We start from the raw sequence: 21,673 nt of genomic DNA on the forward strand, positions 1-21,673 counted from the left end.
CGTACATGCATGAGACCCTACCCCGCTGGGCGCTGAGCCCGATGGACGTTGGAAGCGCTTAATATACCGGATGTTACTCAGACGCAAAGTTTTAGCCCCATCCCCTGCAACATCGGCTCGCAGCCAACCTTGCCATTATCCCGGTATTCTGTGCACGGTCGCATCGCACTGGCTACGGATAGGCGTTCTCCGGGGCTCACCGAAAGATCCAATGGAACCCAACCTTCGGAGAACGGCTGAGAAAAGGAACGTGCGGATTACATTACGCGGGTGGCTTGCTCGCGCCGCCTGGGTAGGAGGGCCGAGGGCCAAGATCTGTCGGTTGGATCGCCGAGTCGGTTAACATTTGCGAGAGTCATGGCAAGAACCATGTTCGGCGGGGTCCATTCTACACTAAATGGGGCCCGCTAGTTACTATGGATGGTACGGATAGTAATCCTAAGTAGTAATATGCCGCCGACACGACGGCTGGAATGCTCCTATCGTTGAACGCAGTCGCTCCTCTCGTCATGATGGCACTCGACCAAAGAGACCAAAACGCCGGGGCGAGGCACCAATTATCAGGCGCCTTCTTCTGCCCACAAAGCCGGGCCCCGGACGCCGACTACCTCGCCGGTCTCCATGCATTTCTAAACCGGGACCGGCATGGCCAAGCTCTCCTTCGAGAAGTTGCAAATCTAGGAACCGACGGAACATGGGAGATATTTGCTACCGCGAATGGGGGCGTGAGCTCGCTGGCCAAGGGACCCAAATATCTCGGTATCCTGCGAAACTGGGCTGTAGAAGGGGTATCGGAACCCCTTGCAGCGGTGCACTCCGGTATTGTGGCACTTCCCCTTCTGGCAATTGTCCAGATTGGGCAGTATCTGCGCTATCTGGAATTCCGCCGGCTCTCGCACCGGGACCTCCTGGCCGAAGTGGGTGATGGCGGAGGCTTGCAGGGCTACTGTGGCGGGCTGCCAGCAGCCATTGCCATCGCATGCGCGACTGACGAGACTGCCGTCGTCCGAAACGCGGGAGCCATCCTGCGCATCCTTGTTGGCGTCGGGGCCTACGCCGAGGCTGCAGACGACACGAGAGAAGAAGATGGCTCTACAACGCTGGCTCTTCGGCTCAAGCATGAGGGCCAAGGCGACGAGCTGACCAGCCGCTTCCCGGGAACACATGTGTCAGCCATAACAGACCCCCGGTCCATCAGCATCGCTGGACCGGCCGCCAAACTGGACCAGCTGTACCACTTCGCCCGCGGCCAGGGGCTGCAGGTCCAGAAGATGCAAGTCCGTGGCAGCGTCCACAACCCCGGGAACGCACAGCTTGCTGCGGATCTTGTCCGTACTTGCCGCGGAACACCCTCTTTGCAGCTCCCGGAATCCTCCCGGCTGCAGGCACCCGTAAGATCAAACAGGACCGCCTCGAAGCTCCGGAATGGCTCGCTCATCGAAGAGATCGTCACCACCATTCTGGCATCCCGATGCGAGTGGTTCAACCTTCTTGGTGAGGTAGCTCGGGACCTGAAGTTGTCGGCCCGGGCATCACATTCCTTCGTCATTTTCGGCCTGACAGACTGTGTCCCTCTGAGCCCGTTCCATAAGCAAAGTCTCCGGGTCACCAAGACCGAAGCGCACAGCCTGATAAAGCGAATCCATGTGAACAAGCGGGACTGCGGGACAGGGCTCCCTCCGACCTTTGCAGACGATGCGATCGCTGTGATAGGGGCGTCCTGCCGACTCCCCGGGGCGAACGACCTGGAAGAGCTGTGGGATCTGCTCGCCCGTGGAGTCGACTGCCACCGAGATGTGCCAACCGACCGCTTCAATCTACCCGGGAGCTCTCGGGCATCGCAAAGTGGCAGCTTCGCCCGCGATCGCCAGTTCTACGGAAACTTTCTGGACGATGTCAAACGGTTCGATAATGCTTTCTTCAAGATCAGCCCCCGCGAGGCAGCCAACATGGACCCCCAGCAACGTCTCCTGCTCGAACTTTCCTATGAAGCACTTGAGGCCGCCGGATACCTCAAGACACACTCCCGCGAGCAAGGAGATAATGTGGGCTGCTTTATCGGTGCGAGCTTTGTCGAATACCTGGACAACACCAACGCGCACCCCCCTACCGCTTACACCTCAACAGGCACGATACGCGCCTTTCTCTGCGGTCGCATCAGTTACTACTATGGCTGGTCCGGCCCCGCTGAGGTTGTTGATACGGCTTGCTCGTCTTCCCTGGTGGCCATACACAGGGCCTGCAAAGCCATCCAGGGGCAAGAGTGCCGAATGGCTTTAGCCGGCGGTATCAACATCATTACCGGAATTAACAACTACATGGATCTCGCCAAGGCAGGTTTCTTGTCCCCAACGGGGCAATGTAAGCCGTTCGACGCGTCCGCCGATGGCTACTGCCGCTCAGACGGCGCGGGTCTCGTGGTCTTGAAGAAGCTCAAGCAGGCCTTGGCAGACGGAGACCACATTTGGGGTGTTATTCCCGCGGCTGCGACCAACCAAGGCGGTCTATCCTCCTCCATCACGGTACCCCAGCCAACTGCACAACAGGCTCTTTACCGGACTGTGCTCGAGCGGGCAGGTCTTGGGCCCGAACATGTTACGTACGTAGAGGCCCACGGCACCGGGACACAGGCGGGCGATCCCCTCGAGATAGAGAGCGTCCGGGCTGTTCTGGCCAAGGATAGCACTGGAGCCGCACGGCAGCAGACGCTGCATATCGGTTCGGTAAAGGGCAACATCGGCCACTGCGAAACTGCGGCCGGCGTCGCGGGGCTGCTCAAGGTCCTAGCCATGCTAAAACATGGCCGGATCCCCGCTCAGGTTAACCACAGCCGCCTCAACCCCAAGATTCCACCCTTGGAGGCCGATCGCCTTGCCATCGTTGGGAGCATGCGGGACTGGGACGTGCCGTTCCGTGCGGCTCTTGTAAGCAGCTATGGTGCGGCGGGTTCCAACTGTGTCCTCCTGTGCTGCGAGATACCCATAGAGAGGAAACCGCAGGTTGAAAATAGGCCGGCGACTACTCTCAACGATTTCGGCGCGGCATTTCCCCTTCTGCTGACGGCCGCAACGGAACAAAGCTTACGGCAGAATGCCCGAGAACTGGGGCGGTATCTCCGATCCAGCTCAGCCGCCCATCTTCATCTACCAAATGTTGCTTTTACTCTGAACGAGCGGAGGCAGCGGCTCAAGTACTTTGCGAGCATAACCGCCCAGACGGTCCATGACGCAGCCGACAAACTCGACAACATGGCTAGCGCTCTCGACGCCCCTTCGGTATTCGAGGTATCGCCAAAGGCCAAGCCCGTCGTTCTCGCCTTCAGCGGACAGACTGACCGCACGATCGCTTTGCATCGATCCTTCTACGACCGGTACCCTGTCTTTAGGTATTATATGGATTCCTGTGACAACGAACTCAGGAAACTTTGCTATGGCCCCCTTATTCCGGCCATCTTCCAGCCGGAGCCGATCGGCGACATTGCTACGTTACAATGCGGCATTTTTGCCGTGCAATACGCCAGCGCGAGGTGCTGGATGGACGCCGGACTGCAGCCGAGAGCCCTTGTCGGGCATAGTCTTGGGGAGCTAACGGCCTTGTGCTTGTCTGGCGTGCTCTCGCTGCCCGACGCAATCAGGCTAGTGGCCGCCCGGGGGCGGCTAGTCCAGACGAAATGGGGCGATGAGAAAGGGGCTATGTTAGCCCTGAACTGCTCTGTTGACGAGTTCCACGTTATATCCCGGCTGGTGCTAGAGAGGGGCCAACCGGGGACGGTTGGAGGTGGGTTGGAAATTGCCTGTTTCAATGGGACAACATCGCTGGTGGCTGTCGGTACGTCTGCCACTATCGCTGCCGCAGAAGACGTGCTGCGAAACGAGCCGAGCCTCTCCGGGATTCGGTTCCAGCGCCTCTCAACCAGCCACGGCTTCCACTCGGTATTGGTAGACCCCATACTTGTCGACTTGGCCGCCGTCTCCCGGTCACTGACTTGGAACGAGCCCAAGATCCCGCTGTATACGTGCACCGCTGAGCCTCTTGGATCGGTAAAGGGAGAGTACGACGTTGTCAGACATGCACGGGAGCCAGTCTTCTTCACCCAAGCCGTCCGGAGAATCGAGAACTCTCTGGGTCCCTGTGTCTGGATCGAAGCGGGCATGGACTCGCCCATCACAAACATGGCGAGAAGAGCTGCCGGGAAGCCGGATATCCATACCTTCCAAGCCATGAAGACAAGGCAGCAGGTAGCCACGGTAGCACCGGCGGACGCCGTCAGTGCTGTCGTATCGTCTCTCTGGAGAAGCGGGCTGTTTCCGACGCACTGGAGCTTCCTAACGCCAACTGATAGCCCGGGAACCGACCGATGCAAACAGGTATGGTTGCCGCCGTATCAGTTTCAACGCACACCGCACTGGCTCCCGAACATCGACCGGGTCATCGAGGCGCAGCAGACATTATCAACAAACACGAGTAACAATACCTCGCAGCAAGAGAAGCCACCACCGCCACCGCCGCTGGTCACGAGGAAGAAGACCAGCAACGAGCGCCTCGACGTAGCCGAGTTTGTCATCAACACGGAAAGCCAGCGCTTCCAGAAGCTCGTTGGGGGCCACGCAGTGCGGTCAAGGCCGCTCTGTCCGGCCTCTGTGTACGCCGAGTGCGCCACCATGGCCACACAACAGCTGCTCCCCGATGCCGCAGCACAGGATCGCGCGAGCCTCACACTAGAGCAGGTGCGATTCCTCGCCCCGCTGGGCGCCAGCGACCACCATGGCGAGGTGATTCTGCGCCTCGAACAGCAACAACAACAACAACAACAAGCACAGCACGAACAGTCATGGACCTTCTCCATCAGCACTGTAACCCACCAACAAGCCAACAGCAAACCCCCCCATCCCCAACCGCCAAACCCCACCCTCCACGCGACCGGCACCATCTCTCTCTTCCCCACCGCCGCCGTCCCCCCGGCGACCGAGACGTACCTCACCACCCTGCAGCGCCTCGTCGCGGGTAGCGCAGAGCGCGTCCGCTCCGCGCCAGACGCCGACACCCTGACCTCGCACCGGGCGTACGCGCTCTTCTCGCGCGTGGTCGACTACGCGCCCTTCTTCCGCGCCATCTCCCGCGTCGCGCTGAGAGGCCGCGAGGCCGCCGCCACCGTCAGCCTCCCCGACGGCCCGGACGGCCCGAACAGCCAGCAGCAGCAGCAGCAGCCTGGCAGGGAGAATAGCACGGCGTGGCGGGTGTGTGATGCCGTCTTGCTGGACGCTTGCGTCCAGGTGGCGGGGCTGCTGGTTAATAGCAGTGGGGAGATGGTGGGGGAAGGGGAGGTGGCGGTCATGGTTGGCTTGGACCGGGCGGTTGTTGCTCCCGGTGCTTGCGACCCTGACAGAAGGGCGAGGAAGGTTTACGTCAAGATTGAGGAAGGGGGCCGGGGGGTGGGTGAGAAGGAGTTTGTCGGGGATGTTTTTGTGTTTTCGGAGGAGGGGAAGTTGACGGCTACGTTGTGTGGGTGTCGGTTCATGAAGATGATGGTGTCGAAGCTCGAGATGATGCTGGATCGTCTCGCGAGGCCGGCCAGGTTGCAGGTGGCTTTAAATGCGAGAACTCTAAGCGCTACTACTAGCCCGGGGCTCTCGAGGACTAGCAGTAGGACCGGCTCGAGCATGACCACGATGGACGTATTGGCTTTCAACCCGACGCCTCCTTCCTCGACCCCTAGTATTACTCATGACTCTGACGACGCGGAAGACGGTTATTCGGCACTGAGAGAGATGATAGCCGGGTACACTGGTTTGGACGGCTCGGAGGTTCCCGACGAAACGGTCCTCTCGGATCTAGGGCTGGATTCGTTGGCATCTGTGGAGCTAACGGAGCAACTTTCGTCGACATTTGGCATATCCATCGACACTGCGGATTTGGTCGCCAGCACGGTGAGTGGTCTTGCGCGACGAATCGGTCTCTTCCCGTCGGGCGGGCCACTCCCGGATATCATGCCGGGAGAGGAGTCCTTTGGTCCGCCTTCCATGAATCTTGATCCGAGGAAACCATCTTCTAGTCCGGTCGGTTACAAAAGACTGCTGGGAATCTTGTCCAGCCTTTCAGGGGTTAAAAAGGAGGACATTGCGTCGCAGCACGCTCTGGCCGACCTGGGCATCGATTCCCTGGCCTTGGTTGAGTTACAGGAGGAGCTCAGGAGTAGCTTTTCCGTGAGCGTTGCAGACCTTGATGTGTGCTGTACATTGCAGGAACTCATGGCGCGGCTAGACATCGATGGACCTCACACGGCCCAACGAAACGCAGAACAAGGGGAGAGTAAGCCGCCCAAGAGCATTGACGCCACGGCTGCCGAAGAGGACAATGCAGAGCAAGCGGCAAGCGTCATCCTACGGAACCCCTTTGACGCATTGGAGTCGTCAGATGCCCACTTCGAGACCTCAGCCGCCAAGCGGGGGTTTTCGGGTTACTGGACAAGTGTAGCATCCCTGCAGGATGAGGTGACCGTTGCGTACATTGTCGAGGCCTTCTCTGCTCTCGGCGTTGACCTTAGACGCACTCCTTGCGGCCACCGAGTTCCTCCGGTCCCTCACTTGGCGCACAAATACGACAGGTTGATGTCGCGCCTATGGGAGATTCTACGGAGGCATGACATCGTCTCTGGTGATCCGGTAAGCGACGGCATGACGCGCGGAGCAGGTCGGATCGGCGACCGCTCCGCCGCCGAACTACATGCTGCTCTACAGGCGCGATACCCCAGTTTCAGGGACGAAACAGATTTGATGGGCCTCGCAGGGCCCAGACTTGCCGAGTGTCTAGCCGGAAAAATGGACCCTGTCCAGGTCATGTTTGGGAGCGCTGCGTCGATGAAGATAATGGAGAATTATTACAGCCAGTCCCCCATGCTCTCGGCCATGACTGAGCAGTTAGCCATCTTTCTCACGACTCTGCTGAAGGATACAGGCGCCCGCGGACGACCCATCCGTATTCTGGAAGTGGGAGCTGGCACCGGAGGAACCACAAAGAGGCTAGCGGAGGCCCTCGAGTCGGCCGGCATCTCCTCAATCCAATACACCTTCACCGACATCTCCCCCGGTTTCGTGTCCAAAGCAAAAGTTAAGCTCAAGCGTTATCCATGGATCCACTACACAACCTTGGACCTGGAGAAGGAGATCCCCGCAGAACTTCGGAACCGATTCGACGTGGTAATTGGCACCAACTGCGTGCACGCTACCACCGACCGGATAGCGTCATGTCGCCGTCTCCGAGACGCAGTCATCGCAGGGGGGGTCGTGGTTCTGTCCGAAGTCACTCGCGTCATCGACTGGTACGACATCGCGTTTGGCCTGCTGGACGGGTGGTGGGTGGCAGACGGCCGGACCGCGTACCCTCTCCAGCCGGCCGAGTGGTGGATGTTGACACTGCGGGCGTCAGGGTTTGCGTGCGCAAGCTACTCGCGGGGACCGACGCCCGAAGCCAATACGCAGCAGCTGCTTGTGGCGTGCACCAAAGAGTGGCAATCCAATCCGAAGAGAGCAAACGGCATCCCCGGGTTTCCGGCGGAGCAGGGCATCGCCGACGGGTACCGTCTCGAAACCATAGTCTACAAGGAAGTGGGCGGTGTCAAGATCCACGCTGATGTGTATTTTCCGCGCCGGCCAACACAGACACCCATGCCAGTAGGTAAGTATTGTCTGACGACCATGATTCAACCAAGTGCGGGGAGTTACCACTGATATTTATTTTCTGGCTTAGCCCTTATGATCCACGGCGGAGGCTACATGACGCTCTCCCGAAAGGCCATCCGCCCAGCCCAGACTCGCCATCTCCTGGCCAACGGCTTTCTGCCCGTCGGCATCGATTACCGGCTCTGTCCCGAGGTGACTCTCACAGACGGACCCATAGCCGACGTGTGCAGTGCGTATGCATGGACCAAGACGAGCCTTGCCCAGATTGCGGCCTCTCTGGGGTTCACGGTGGACGCTGCCAAGGTGGTTGCCATCGGTTGGTCGAGTGGCGGCCACTTGGCCGTGTCACTGGGCTGGACGGCCAGAGAGGCGGGATTGGAGCCTCCGGCGGCAGTTCTGAGCTTTTACGCGCCTTATGACTTCGAGTCGGGGGGTAAGTCCGTCCTTCTCGTGCTGTACTGGAGGAGTGGCTGACAAAAGGGCTTCGTGTCCGACTACTACTTAGAGTTGGATTCGCCTCGTCTCGCCTGGCTGCCAAGCCGGAAAATGAGTCTGGAACGCATCAAGGCAGCTCTGCCATCCACGCCGGTAAGGTCTTCTCCGCACAGATAGTCACAGAAAAGCAAACCCAAACGGAGCGCTGATTGTAGAATTCAAATATTGCAGGTTACCGAACATTGTCACTCCCGCTCCGCACAAGGGGACACAGCCAATCTAGGCTGGCTCCGGCCAGGCGACCCCCGCTCGGAGCTTGTTCTGTCCCTGTTCAAAGAAGGTATCGGCCTCTCGCTGCTGCTCAACGGCCTCTCGCGGTCTTCCGCAACCGACAGCCTCCTTACCCGGCCGGCCCCGGAACTGGTAGCTTCCATCAGCCCCTTGTCCCGTCTCCGCGCGGGCGAGTACACGGTCCCAACCTATGTCATACACGGCACGGCGGATGAGGTGGCGCCGTTCGAAGCGGCCGAAAGCTTCGTTCGCGAGATGAGGGCACGAGGGGTTCCGTGCGGGTTCTTAGCTGTTCCAAGGGGGAGGCATGTACATGATGTGGGGGTTGAAAGGGGGACGAGGGAGTGGGAAGAGGGGGTCGAGGGGGCTTACCGATTTCTGTTTGAGGTTGTCCGCATAAAACGTGAGAGTTATTAGGAGAAGGTATTATCTTGTTTTGGTTCCTTCTCTTGATTTCATTCCACTTCTCGTTTTGTTTCTTTCCTGCTTTGGCAATGGCGTCTTGTGGGTTGGGCGGTAGGGATATTGCGGAAGGCGCTGAGATAGCAGGAGTTTACCTCCACCGTTTCACAACCATTCCTCTGTTCGCAGTAGATGCCACCATCCGCACTTGCATGATCTCAAGAGGTCTATTATTGCTGTTTCCCGAAGTTGGGCCTGCAGCTGACGACCAGGATGTGGCGCCGCCCCTGGCTCCTATCGCCGGGAGCTTGTCGATCCCTGCGCCGCAACGGTAGAGGTGCCGGTTACCACTCCTGGCGTTTGGTGGACGGACGTCCGGGCTTTCCCTGGCGGGCTACTGTAGAATTGCAGGCAAGCCCAGACCCTACGGCAACAATTACACCGGCTGGATGCCGCGGCTTCTTCCCTCACACAGCGCATCTTCAAGGCGCGATACCGGTCTCAAGCCGCTGGCTTCCCCAGCGTCTAGACCGTGGTATCCATGTCAGGACAAACACATACACGAACCCAGAAGAAATGCGGTTGGTAAATGGTGGTTGATCCTATCATCGGCAGTGATAGAGCCGGACAAGACAGGGGGTCAGTGCTACTCGAGATGGATATCGCGGCCGAGGTGGCTGGGCTAATCCTAGGGAGGTCTGCGGCAGTTGTAGAGTAGCTTTCCGTATCCCCGTTGAAATGCAGCCGTATATGGGCACAGTACAGCAATCCAGTTGATGCCCGGGGGTGGCGCAGCTCCGCAGCGTTGTAAAATGGCCACGCGATTACACACCCAGGAGCATGTTTGGCGGGCTACGTGAAGGAGGGAGGTGATCCACAGCTGATAATGCAGGACAAGCCAGTGGTTTGGTTATGTATAAGCGAGGGGGGTGGAAGGTAGCATTTGTCCTGCAACATCCACTGTACATCGACCGCATATCGACGCTGCGCCCCCCTCCATGCGGCCTAGTGTGGTGCCAATTCCCAGAACCAGACTGCGACATTTTCGCTGCAGGTGTTCGGCATAAGCAATCCTTGAAGACCCGTCCGTGTACAGAATATTATCCACTTGATTTACACGCATGCGCCCATGCGGCACAGTCCCGTCCCCCGCGGGCTCCGGCGCACGACATTGGCAGACAACAGAGCTGCGCCGCCTCGGCTGGACAATCACCACCGGTTTGCTCGCTCCAGCAGAAACCCCGTGTCTGACTGCCCTCGCCCTTCTCTTTCCCACATTATTACCCACCATCCACCATGCGGCCACATTCTGGCGCAGTTTTCTCCCCGATGACGGATGGAGACGGAGGGGGGCGGCCTGAGGTCTCGGCGGTGGGTGTGGAGTGACTTGAGTCCAGAGTATGTTACTGTCCGCCCAAGCCATGGTAGTATTAAATAGGCACCTGGGTCGTTACCTACCGGCTTGTGCCAGCGGCCCGCAGCCGCTGGAAGCCAGGGTTCCCGCTCCGCCAGATCGGTACAGTAGCGGCTATGATCACTTGCACTTGCTCCTCCCTGCTCTCCTGTGCTTGACCTTTACTCTCCCGAACTGCTGGAACCCCCTGCATCGTCTCCATCATTCGACAAAATTTACAGACTGCACTTACACTGAGGGGAAGGAGAAGGCCGACTCGACGCAATCAATCCAGTCGGCATCATGTCGGGCGTTGGGTTCACGGATATCGACCCCGCCGAGGCCAGCGCAAACCGTGGGCCGTCGGTGGTGGCTGTCGCGACGATAGGTATCGCCGTCTCGACCTTGGCCGTTGTGCTGCGCTTTTGGTCGCGCGCAGTGGCGTCCACGCTGGTGCTCTGGTGGGACGACTGGGCCATGCTGCTGACCATTCTCCTTTCGCACGCATTCCTCGCATTGGACATATACATGACCACCGTGGGCCTGGGGAGGCACGCGTGGGCTGTCCCCATGGAGAACCTGCCATCCATGATCACCGCCCAGCGGCTCGGCGTCGTCTTCTACACGGCGACGGTATGGGGAATCAAGATCAGCGCCCTCCTGCTGTACGGTCGCCTCTTCCGTACGTCCCAGCGCTTCGTCATGGTTCTTCGCGTCACTGGTGTCGTCGTCACTATCTGGTGGCTCATCACGGCAATCTACCCCTGGAGCTTCTGCGATCCTATTGCCAAGAACATCGACCCATTCCTGCCGGGCACGTGCTGGGAGAACATACCGTGGTACTATGCATCGTCCTTCTTCAATGCCTTCTTCGACCTGGTCGTCTTAGCATTGCCCGTGCCTATCATCTGGAGACTTCGCACAAGTCGGCGAAAGAAATTTGCCGTGACTATGGTTCTTCTGCTTGGTTACTGGTGAGTGTCTCGCCTCGTCACTCTTGTGCCGTCCGCCGTGAGTTGCTCACTGTCTTGGCTCAGCTCCGCCTTTCTCTCTTTCGCCCGATTTATTATCATCGCGATTAACCCGGCCATCCTGAGTGTAAACCCGCCAGCCGATCCCTCATGTAAGTATTACCACTACCAGTACTCAGTACCCGCCCATCATCTCCGACCAAGAGATACAACACACGTCAGTAAGCAAAGCACTAATTAACACCGGCCCAGGGGATCTCGTTCCACTTCTCTATCTCTCTATGCTCGAAGGGCCTATCGCTATCATCGCTCTTTGCGGCCCAGCCATCCACCAATTGACCTCACGCTACTTCAACTATGGCAGCCTCGCATCGCTATTTACCTCCCGTGACCGGGGTATAAAACCTAGGCTCCGTGGTTCCGACAAAGGGCACATAGCTGGCTTCTCCGGTCTCAGCAACGAAAACCCCAGGACATGGCCGGCCCCAACCTTTGCTTCCATGTCGAGCACGACGGCGATCGCCGAAGGCGACAACCGAAAAGACAGCGGCGACTGGCAGAACCAGCCTGATGTGACCGCCGTACCTATGGCTTACCTGCCCGCAAGTCGGGACGGGTCCCAAGGCCGGAGGGAGAGAGATATGGTCTGACGGGCTGGCCTGGATTCATCGTTTCTCGTGTTTTGTTTTTCCTCCTGTGCTTCGGATATGTACATTTCTTTGACTCGGCCACGGCTAGTATTAGTATGTGTCTGCAGGCCACTACTAGTAGTACATGTAAAAATACGCGACAAACCCGCCCGCAATGCAGGCTGTGTACGACGTTTATGAATGACGAAACTCCCTTTTCCATGTTATAAGTACCTACTGCACTATTCTCCTCGTGCGAAACTGCTGAGCGCCGAAACATCATTCCATCTCCGAACCCACCCCCTTGGCCAAACGAGGAAACAACCGCTCCGCCGCTCCACTCTCCACCGAAGCCCTCACCCCCTCGCCTCTCTCGAGCTTCCTCACATTCTCCAGCTGAGCCTTGATTGTGCGCTCCTTCGCAAAAGGAAAATCGCTCCCATACAGTACGTGCCCCTCGGCCGCGAAATCCAGCGTCAGCCCCATCGGGCCCTCGAACCCCGTCAGCGCGAGGTCAAAGTAGAACGCCCTCGCGTCCCGCAGGAACTCCTCCGCCGACTTGCCCCCGCCGCGATCAGCAGGTAAGCCGGCCTCGGCGGCCAGGTTGGCGATGCGCTCCGCCACAAACGGCAGCGTCCCGCCCCCGTGCGACAGGATGAGCTTGACGTTGGGGAAGTCGCGCACTACGTTGGCCGTGATGAGGTGCACCGCCGTGCGCGTTGTCTCGTGCGGGAAGTCGAGGATTGGCGCGGGCATGCCCACCGCCGCCGCCGCCGCCGCCGCCGCCGTGGCTCCATTCTGCTGCTGCTGCTGCTGCTGCTGCGCGGCGCCGCCCTTGGGCGGAGAGGGCGAGGCGGGGTGCACCAGGACGACGGCGCGGCGGGCGTCGAGCGCCTGCCACAGCGGACGGAAGTGCGCATCGCCCAGGTACCGGTTGTTGTAGCTGGTCAGGAGGACGACGCCGTCGGCGTGCAGAACGTCAAAGGCGCGGGCTAGCTCGGCGAGGGCGGGCAGCACGTGATCGTTCTCGAGCGGGAGGGTGGCGAAGAAACCGAACCTGGAGGGGTGCGCGTCGCGGATTGCAGCGCAGGCGTCGTTGGTTTGCCGGGCTAGCGCTGCGGTCTGCGTGGGATCGGCAAAGGCGAGCCCCGGCGCGCTGAGGGAGAGGATGGCCGCGTCGATGCCGTTGCGGTCCATGAACTCGAGGTCTAGCAAGGGGCTCCATTGGGGAGGGCTGAGGCCCGGCGGGATCGTGCCGGATGCCCTCCATGCTGGATCCGGGAGCCGGGGTATCAGCTCAGGGATTACTACATTCTGCGGCTAGTTGACTACTAGTAACTCACCATTGACATATTCGTCAGGAAGGATATGGTGATGAACATCAATTATTCTGCCCATTGTAGAGGTGATGGTGGGGAGCGGGACGGATTGCTGCGGTCGAGGGCAGGGGTAATTTTTAATTTTTATAATAGTACGCTGAAGTGTCCTTCGGGTAAAATGAGCAGCACATAAAGATATTTTTTTTATACGACAGCGTGTGGTGCAAGTGCTGGACCCATGACTGGTTAAAGGTCACGCAACCCGGAACCCTTTCGTTCAAGCTCCTCTTCGTTGTAACACCAGAAGATTTGTGGCTACTGCATGCAGACAGGATATACTATTTGCAAACCTGCAGTTTGACTCCGCCAGTCTGTCAGTAATACGTAAGTAGTACTCTCAGGCTCTTGGTTCTCAAATCTCGTCCAGTCCGTGAAAGAACTGCCAGTACATACACAAACGATCATGGGTTGCTCTTGTCCCTGTGAATCGGCTTGCATTGACTTCCCCTGATCACTGATCCAGCTCGATCCTATGAACAACACGCTCCTGGCTCTCCTAAGCCGATTTGAGCACGTCCAATAGACTCTCTGTGTACTTGGGAATTCCATCCCGCTGTTCAACTCTAGCCAACCCCAGCTCACCACGTCTCAGTCTGGGAGCATACCCATCGATTGCATCCTCGGTAAAGTGATCGATATTCAACGTGTCCTCGGTGCGAATAATCTGGCGCGCGCGGATGGTTCGCAGGATCTTGAGCTCCTCCTCCGTGAGCTTCTCGAGGTCCTCTCTCGTCTCCTTGGACGGATCCGCTTTTACGCGCGCTAACTTGTCGAGCACAGCTTTGCGCTCTAGCGGCGTGATCTGGTTATACGCGTTGAGGCAGAACGTAACCGTGTCCGAAACCCGGGCCTGGGTGAGCTTGCCACCTACGTCTGCGTCTGCGAGGCCTTGGATAACTATATATTATGGTTAGGTGGCGCTCATGGTTGCTATGAAATTTGGGATTGGCATACTCGGTGTGAAAACACCAAAGGCTCGGTCAAACCCGTCCTCGTTAAAGTCGCTTAGCACAGGCTCTGTTCCCTTGCGGATCTGCTTCAGTGCCATCATGACGACCAGCAAGAAGCGCGTGTAGCCCTCCGTGACCTTACTCGAATGCCACTCGGCTGCTACGGCCTCGTCACAGTCACCCCTCCTCGCTGCCTGGATGGTCATGGCGGCCGAGAGACCAGCCGCGATGGCGAGGTGCAACCCCGAGCTGAAGAAGGGGTCAATGAAGCACCCGGCGTCGCCGACGATGCGAAGGCCTGGGCCTGCGTATGACGATGCGCTGTACGACCAGTCGGACGCTGCCCTGACAGGAGATGTAAGCTCGGCCGAGGAGAGAAGGTCCGAGATGATGGGCGATAAGCTGAGACATTCCTTGTAGAACTCAACAGCGCTCGGCGACGTCGATGCCTTCTTGCGCTTGGCGGACTCATCTTGTCGCATCACTATACCCACTGATAGGCTGTCGTTGTGTAAAGGTATGGCCCAACACCACCCGCTCATATCTGGTGGTCGAGAGATGTCAGTTGCGGTCTCCATGCTGGAGATTCACCTCGATGCAGGTTCATGGGGAAGAATATATATCAGACCTACCGTCTAAAGCCTCAAAGAACGGCTGCCCTTCCCGCTCGGTTCCCGGGGCATATGCCTTGGCCCCTTTCCAGTATCCCCAAGTCGCGACATTCTTTAACCCTTCGTTAAACTTGCGGTTCTTCAAATACTTGGTGGACACGATCCCGGCACGTCCGCTGGCGTCAACGAGGTAGTCAAATTTAATGGTGCCCGAAGATCCGTCCTTGCGCGACCACTTGGCCGCGACGGGCCGGCCCGGCCCCTGACTGGTACTTGCAGGCTCGAACTCAATCGACTCGACCTTGGTACCGTCAAATGTATGAGCACCGCTTTCGGATGCATGTTGGAACATCAGCAGGTCTGCCTCAGAGCGCACGACATTCCACGCATAACCGTTGGGGCCATTGACTGCGATGAAGTTGGTGACTTAGGAGCGGTTAGCAACTTAATCAAGGTACTGTACTAAGCAGTGCTTTGCGCCGGGCCACCCCCGGCGCCACTTACAGGCTTCACGCTTGTCGCTCAATTTAAAGGATGCACCGAGCTATAGGACACTCGTCAGATAGCTTCCTCCTCAACGGGGAATTCCGGCATCACCTTCTTGACGAAACCGTGGTTGTCAAACTTGGACTCGAGGTCAATAAAGCGCAAAAAGTACCGGATCGATGCCAGCATCGACTCGCCAATGTGGTATCTGACCCGGGACGTGATCAGACAGCCGTAGTCAGCCAAGAGCGTACGGGTATGAGGCGGAGGACGGTTGGCCAACCATGACCAGACAGGGGATCGAAAGAGACACACCTCGGGAAAGTGTCCGCCTCGAGCAATACCGTGTCGACCCCTTCACGCGCCAGCGCCGAGGCCGTGTACGAGCCGCCGGGCCCACCACCGATTACAAGAACGGTGCAAGAATCGGGAATGGACATGTTTGCTTTGCTAGTAAGTATACTTACGACACCCGGGCCCGAGAGTTATCGAAGCAGTACCAGTTGTCAGCTTTTGAGAGGAGGTGCGCCGGCTAAACTGGACGCAAACTGTTCCCCAACTTGAAACTGGTACTCGGCAAGTTGCAACCTCGATTCCTTCAAGTTGGGTGCGAGGTGCGATCGGCGGTGCACTACGACGATTGTAAATGGCCACGTGGTGCGGGCCAGCGACCACAGCCCTAGGAGTAACCTCTGGTCGTTTTCGTCACTATATCTGCCGTCCGAGAGGCACTAAATTAGTAAATGGTGCAATCAGGGCTGTACCACCCCTGCGTTGATGCTCCGGTCCTCGAACCTGTAGCACAAGGATTCCCCGGTTCCAGGATGGGAAGCCGACATGCAGAAGGCCCACATTCTCCCAAATAATGTTTCAATAGGACTACGCCAAATATAGTAAACACCGGCGGGTATTTCCATATCCAGCCCGGATGGTACCCTACCACTTTAGATGGGTAGTACTCAGCGGATGAGGTGCATCGCAGCATAGAAAGAAAAATTATCAGTCGCTGGGAATCGGGGCTTGGATCAACCCAATCAATGCAGTGAAATAATCTTCAATAGTCCGGAGGGTCTTTCTTCTAGTGGGCTAGGCAGCATCTCTACTTTGGTCTGTGGCACACACCCTTCCTCCTCCGGCTACGGTGTGGCTGTTGAGTAGGTAGAGCGCTGCAGAGCGTGGAACATTTGGTCTCGCATGTTAGGTACATAGCTCTTCTGCAAATGATGCCAATATCTTCAAACACCAGCTATTGATCGACCCCCGCAAAAAATGAAAATGAAAAGGAAAAAGGAAAAAGGAAAAGAAAGAAAGATACCTTGATATTTACATTAAAGTTTTAGGTTTAAAAGCTCCATCTAATAACACAACTACCAAGGGATAATTAGGTAGTGATTGCGGGGCAGATACGTGAGACACATGTGAGATACCACGGCGATACCAAGGCGTGGGCATCACACAGAGGAATAAACTTCGTCTATCATTACCCCAGCATTATTGTCTTCAATTCAAGCAGAATAACGAAACAGGGATGTATTGGATGTGCAACGCTTTTTGAAGTCTAGAATCATTACTGCTACTACATATTGCGGGTCACTGAACATCCGCCTGAGGTGTACAGTATGACTTAGGCAACTCTAAAGATCGCCCGTTATGACCGCCTTTCGTAACTTGTAAAACTTTACCAACCAGCCATCACCGCTTCTGCTATGAGAGTTTGAGCAGCACTATCTAAAACAACGACTCTCATCCGCAGACCGGCGACGAGCTCGCGTTCTGGCCAATCCACTCTCCGCGGATCTTTGCACAAGAATCTACTACATCTTCGCTTACACGACGGCACACTCGGCTTATTTCAACTGCCGAGCCATGTCCGATTACGACTTGTGGCTGGAACTGGACGGCCGGACCAGGGGGAAAGTCCAAGAAAGGGGGCTGGTCGGGGTGTAACTTATCGCGGACGCTTTTTGGCTTGAGCGCCCAGCATCTTCAAGGCGGACCCGTAGCGGGATCGCTCTTTTAAAGCATTACTTACGGCACCTATTCATTCTCTGGCCCACTCACTCTCCAGCATTGGCGTCATCTCTCGTGTCACCGACTCCCGTACTAGACAGGCGTATCTTTGCCACCGGAAGCAGGCCTGGATGACGCGAAGCGAATGGCCTAATAAGGAGTGGGAGGATAACCAGAAGTGGCAGGAAAGCTACCGTATCTAGCAGGAGATGGCCAGCCATCTGTGATTACCTTGACCTTATAGTACAGCGCTTGCAATTCTGAAATGCTGTTGACATGATGCTGAGCCAGGCACTACCATGACTCGACCTATTACGGCGATCATAGGTGAACGGTTAGGCGTCATCATGTAATTAGTACAGAAGCCATTGCTGCTACTAGGCGATACGGTTTGTGTATTACTATAGCAGCATTATGACTAAGACACCCCAGAGGTCTCCATTACATTCTAATTGCTATAATATGCCTTTCTTTAGGATCTAGAAAACTTCCTCTTATAGATACATATTCTAACTTGATCCCTTTTAGCTGATCGCTGTTGAGATTACTCTTTGATTCGAGTCATTTCCAGCAGTACATTTCCTTTAGTAGTACTAGCATTAGTAGTAGTACTAGATCACCTCTAGCCTGATATATTGTGATATACGACTTGTAGTTAGTAAAGAGAAAGACCATATGATCCTCAGAGCGTTGTTATCGTTGTACTTTATAGTAGAATTCAACGTAACGTATATTATATATCACATGTAGTACCTAATTTGCAATATAGTCGAAATTCCTGTACGTCTAGAAGAGGGGTAACAACCTCATTTCTTCTTCCAAGAAAGTTAGGCAGCTGAATATACTAACAGAATTTTCCCTAAGTACCTCCGCCGCTATCGACAGCAGACATAATAGCAATATCTTATTCACTGAACTAAGGGTACTATAGTACTTCCCAGGCAGTAATCTGCTATAGAAGATTGAAGTAGGTTATTATTATTATTCCTACACCGCTTTACCCAAGATAGGGTATACTAGACCTTCTACTGCTAAATATATAAGAAAAACCGTACCGTATATGTTACGTAGTGGAGACTAACACTGTACTGGAGTGTCTGGGTCCGTATCCCGTCAGGGATAACGGCCTCAGGATCACCACTTACGTCTATAAAGACCCTATAGACTTGTCCCTAGGAGGACCTCAGCTCAATCAACTCATCATCTCTTGTCGCAAACTACCAACTACACTAAACACCCAAAAGGTGAGGAGCTCCACGATTTTTAGTCGTAGAATGCTAAACCTGCATTTTATCTGACACACCCCCTCAGCTCTAAAGACATCCTGAGGGTTTAGGGCTGGAGACCTTTTGCCTCCTGGAGACTGTCAAAAAGGGTTATGTGTCAAAAGGGTCAGGAAGCTGGATCCTGGATCTGCAAAACACGAACCCGGATCAGTGTGATCCGGATTAGTGCGACTCGGATAAGTGTGATCCGATCTCTCGGAGACCCGGGTTGACGGGTCTCCGTGGTCCAGGAAATTGGGAATAAGAAGGAAGTTCACCTCCGTTAGACAAGGAAGAGAACAAGACATCCTCAATTTTCCATCCTGAATTTCCATCCTAAATTTAACTCCGAACGTTCAGAGATGCTGTGCATCCGACAGAGACCACCAACTCCGTTTACCCGCACCTCGTCTCGAGCTTATGTAAGGTCTTAGCGTTTTCTCGCTGGGTGGCAGATCTGCTCTGCGTGGGAATCGAACCCACGACCTTTTAATCAGCTAGCACCAAAGAGGCACTGAGACTCTTAATTGTCGCAAACTATCAACTACACTAAACACCCAAAAGGTGAGGAGCTCCACGATTGTTAGTCATAGAATGCTAAACCTGCATTTTATCTGACATCTCTTACTTTATCAGATCATGCCAGTGTTCATGAAGTACCTACCTTAGCGTCAAAGCTGACGCCTCTGAGGTCTCCAGTTACCGGACCACGACGGAAACCCCGTAACACCTAGAGCCTAGCTAAGGTTAGAAATTCGAACCTACTGGGATCTTAGCCTTATATTATAGGGCTAAGGCTCCCGGAACCTCAGGCTATTAAGGAGGGTTTTAGGCTGGCTGATAGATTCGGGCCGTCTAATAGAATATAACCTAGCTCGACAGTTGGAATTGGAAGCCGAAGAGGCTGAAGAGGAGGAGGAGGTGGTGGACGAATCCGAAGTCAAAGACTAGAAGTCTTTAGGGTCTTATGTAAAGCCTTCCTTTCTTTTACAACTAACAGGCATCCACTATTGTTGTTTTCCATTACTTGTTCATAGGTTTTTTACCTGGCCTATGCAGTACGGTTTTTCCTATGTATTTACATCAATCCGAGCCCATATATGGCAGCCGCGTCAGATTCCATTGTAACCCGACATAACCGAAGGAAAGCGGGAAAGCGAGCTGTAGGCATAACCTCCGTCACAAGGGTCCCCCCCGATCCGCGTCCCGTCTTGGCGTATGTCATTCCCCTGATGGCGGGGGTCCGCAAATTCAACGCGCCGAGAAGGGACTGCACTGGATGGGGCTATGGTTAAGGTACCCCTCCTAGATATGTAGGTGCCATCACCATCAGGGGAAGGTCCATACAGTCTACCCGAATCCTTCATCTCCCAACCATCACATGGTTCTCCCACATGCTTTGTCAAAGCGCAAGAATGGCTGAACGGCTCTTTCCTTAACTTTACACTCGTTGCCCTCCAGCCGATTCCGCAATCAAGGAACACGCCGCTGATGAAAGCCGGTGCTACCTGGCACGCCTACCAAATTTCTGGAATGGAAGGTTCAGACAACAGCAAAGAACAACGAGGTGGAATACCCCGCCTCCGGGAACGACCTTTGTATCTTTCTTTGAAGGCCAAAGTCAAGAAGTTGCGACTTGGGGGGCTGATCGACGTGTTAGTGGCATTGTTCGGCGACTTCGGCTCCTGCTGCATTCTTATGCCGCCCGGCAAAGGGTTAGTAACCCGTGGACAATGACTAGTGTTCGTAGTGCAGGGACTGCTACCCGGCAGGATATTATTTGCGGTGCTGGTGGTTCAGGCTCGCCAGAAGAACACGCCTCGTTCCCACCTCCGACGACGACGCCGACGCCCTCGAACCCCAGCAGCAGTAGCAGCAGCACCCGCATAGGCCTAAGTAGGAACGCGTTAATCGCGTGGCCTACATCACCGTCGGCACGCGCGACGCTATCTGCGGTTATTTGCACAGCAGCATGCTCAAGAGAGACTTGAACTGGCATGCCCCGCTTACGAACCTCCGGCCCTTGCTCAACACGTTGCCCCCCACTTGACATTTGGCGTCGCCCTTCCCGTTGCCGAGTCGTACCTCGCCGTGCCGCAAGTTCAGGTTCCGTCTAGCTGAAAGGCAGCCGGCCACCGGGGCAACCGAGCATCTGCAGGCCGATTGGTGCGGTCCGGAGAGCTTGGCAGCGACATCTCATCGGCCCCGCCGTATCGGTATCCGTCTTTGCCAACGCCGTTCAGGAGCGGTATCATCAGCCAACAAGGAAATCAGACGGGCGGATAATGCAAGGCATGTGAGAGTTCGGTAGATGAGAGATGCGATCAGAATTGCCTTTTGAGCAACGAATTCTGTTAACAGAACAGATTAACGAGTAAAATGGACCCACGAAACGCGTAAGATAGGTGTCCTTACCTGAATCAATGACTGTGCTCAGCGTCCTGCCGTGGGAATTTCCCCAAACCCTGGCCTTCGCCACCTCCTCCATCCTTCCTAATCCATCATCACTCTTTACATTACTTGAAAACGTTGTCCCTTCTATATCGTCCTTGTAGCTGTCGGGAATGGTGCTGCGCTGGTCGCTATGGGGGACGCCGCTGCGGTCCCCGTGGTGAGTCTGTCGCCGCTCGGCGTGGTTAACGGCAAGGCGCATATCTTGAAGCGTGCGGTTCTTCTAGAGTGTGGGTGGGTGTGGGATGTCGTTAATAATTACTCAACGTAGGTTTCAACGCTGTCCAGAGTCTAAAGTGATAATGACTTTCATTGTGGAGGCAAGAGTGGAAAGACACAATGCGAATCGTCCGCTGCGATTCAAGGCTTTGAGATTTGGTACTTTACATTGAGGTTCGCGGGCGGGAACAGGACGTGGGTGTCCGTGAAGGCAGTGCCGGAAACTCGCTGGGGGTTGAACTCTGAATACATATCGGCTGTGCTCTGATGTCACTTAGACCATAATGGATATCCAGCACAGGAAACCTCAATTCAGCGCCTGCTCATCGTCAATCTTGACCGGGTCTTGGCAGCTTGGGACAGGACACGCCAAAAAGTTTCAGAGAAACCACGGGACCGAAAAAAATGCAGTCGTTTCACTTCTTGAAAGCACCTATCTACAATAGGGGTATTTCGCAAGAAAATAGCTTGTTGCTCAGGTTTCGCCAATAACCGATGCATT

The 21,673-nt window shown here is 55.9% G+C and overlaps 4 protein-coding genes across 4 annotated transcripts; 2 read left to right on the forward strand and 2 right to left on the reverse strand.

Moving 5' to 3' along the window:
• Window positions 1-512: 512 nt before the first annotated feature.
• MFIFM68171_02928 (Polyketide synthase) lies at window positions 513-8,822 on the forward strand (the record flags this gene model as incomplete). The annotated part of the gene is made up of 4 exons (XM_071058350.1): window positions 513-7,674; window positions 7,747-8,112; window positions 8,185-8,267; window positions 8,346-8,822. 4 exons carry the CDS (start codon window positions 513-515, stop codon window positions 8,820-8,822), a joined length of 8,088 nt encoding a protein of 2,695 aa, XP_070914451.1.
• A 1,681-nt stretch (window positions 8,823-10,503) lies between these two features.
• Window positions 10,504-11,821, forward strand: MFIFM68171_02929 (Rhodopsin domain-containing protein; the record flags this gene model as incomplete). The annotated part of the gene is made up of 3 exons (XM_071058351.1): window positions 10,504-11,174; window positions 11,238-11,323; window positions 11,424-11,821. 3 exons carry the CDS (start codon window positions 10,504-10,506, stop codon window positions 11,819-11,821), a joined length of 1,155 nt encoding a protein of 384 aa, XP_070914452.1.
• A 258-nt stretch (window positions 11,822-12,079) lies between these two features.
• Window positions 12,080-13,198, reverse strand: MFIFM68171_02930 (6-methylsalicylate decarboxylase; the record flags this gene model as incomplete). The annotated part of the gene is made up of 2 exons (XM_071058352.1): window positions 12,080-13,071; window positions 13,144-13,198. 2 exons carry the CDS (start codon window positions 13,196-13,198, stop codon window positions 12,080-12,082), a joined length of 1,047 nt encoding a protein of 348 aa, XP_070914453.1.
• Window positions 13,199-13,675: 477 nt separating this feature from the next.
• On the reverse strand, window positions 13,676-15,666 carry MFIFM68171_02931 (Tryptophan 2-halogenase; the record flags this gene model as incomplete). The annotated part of the gene is made up of 6 exons (XM_071058353.1): window positions 13,676-14,076; window positions 14,134-14,673; window positions 14,762-15,166; window positions 15,245-15,284; window positions 15,338-15,434; window positions 15,542-15,666. 6 exons carry the CDS (start codon window positions 15,664-15,666, stop codon window positions 13,676-13,678), a joined length of 1,608 nt encoding a protein of 535 aa, XP_070914454.1.
• Between the last annotated feature and the right edge of the window lie 6,007 nt (window positions 15,667-21,673).

The sequence above is a fragment of the Madurella fahalii genome (assembly GCF_045866475.1).
Source record: "Madurella fahalii IFM 68171 DNA, scaffold_2, whole genome shotgun sequence".
Taxonomy (NCBI): Eukaryota; Fungi; Ascomycota; class Sordariomycetes; order Sordariales; genus Madurella; species Madurella fahalii.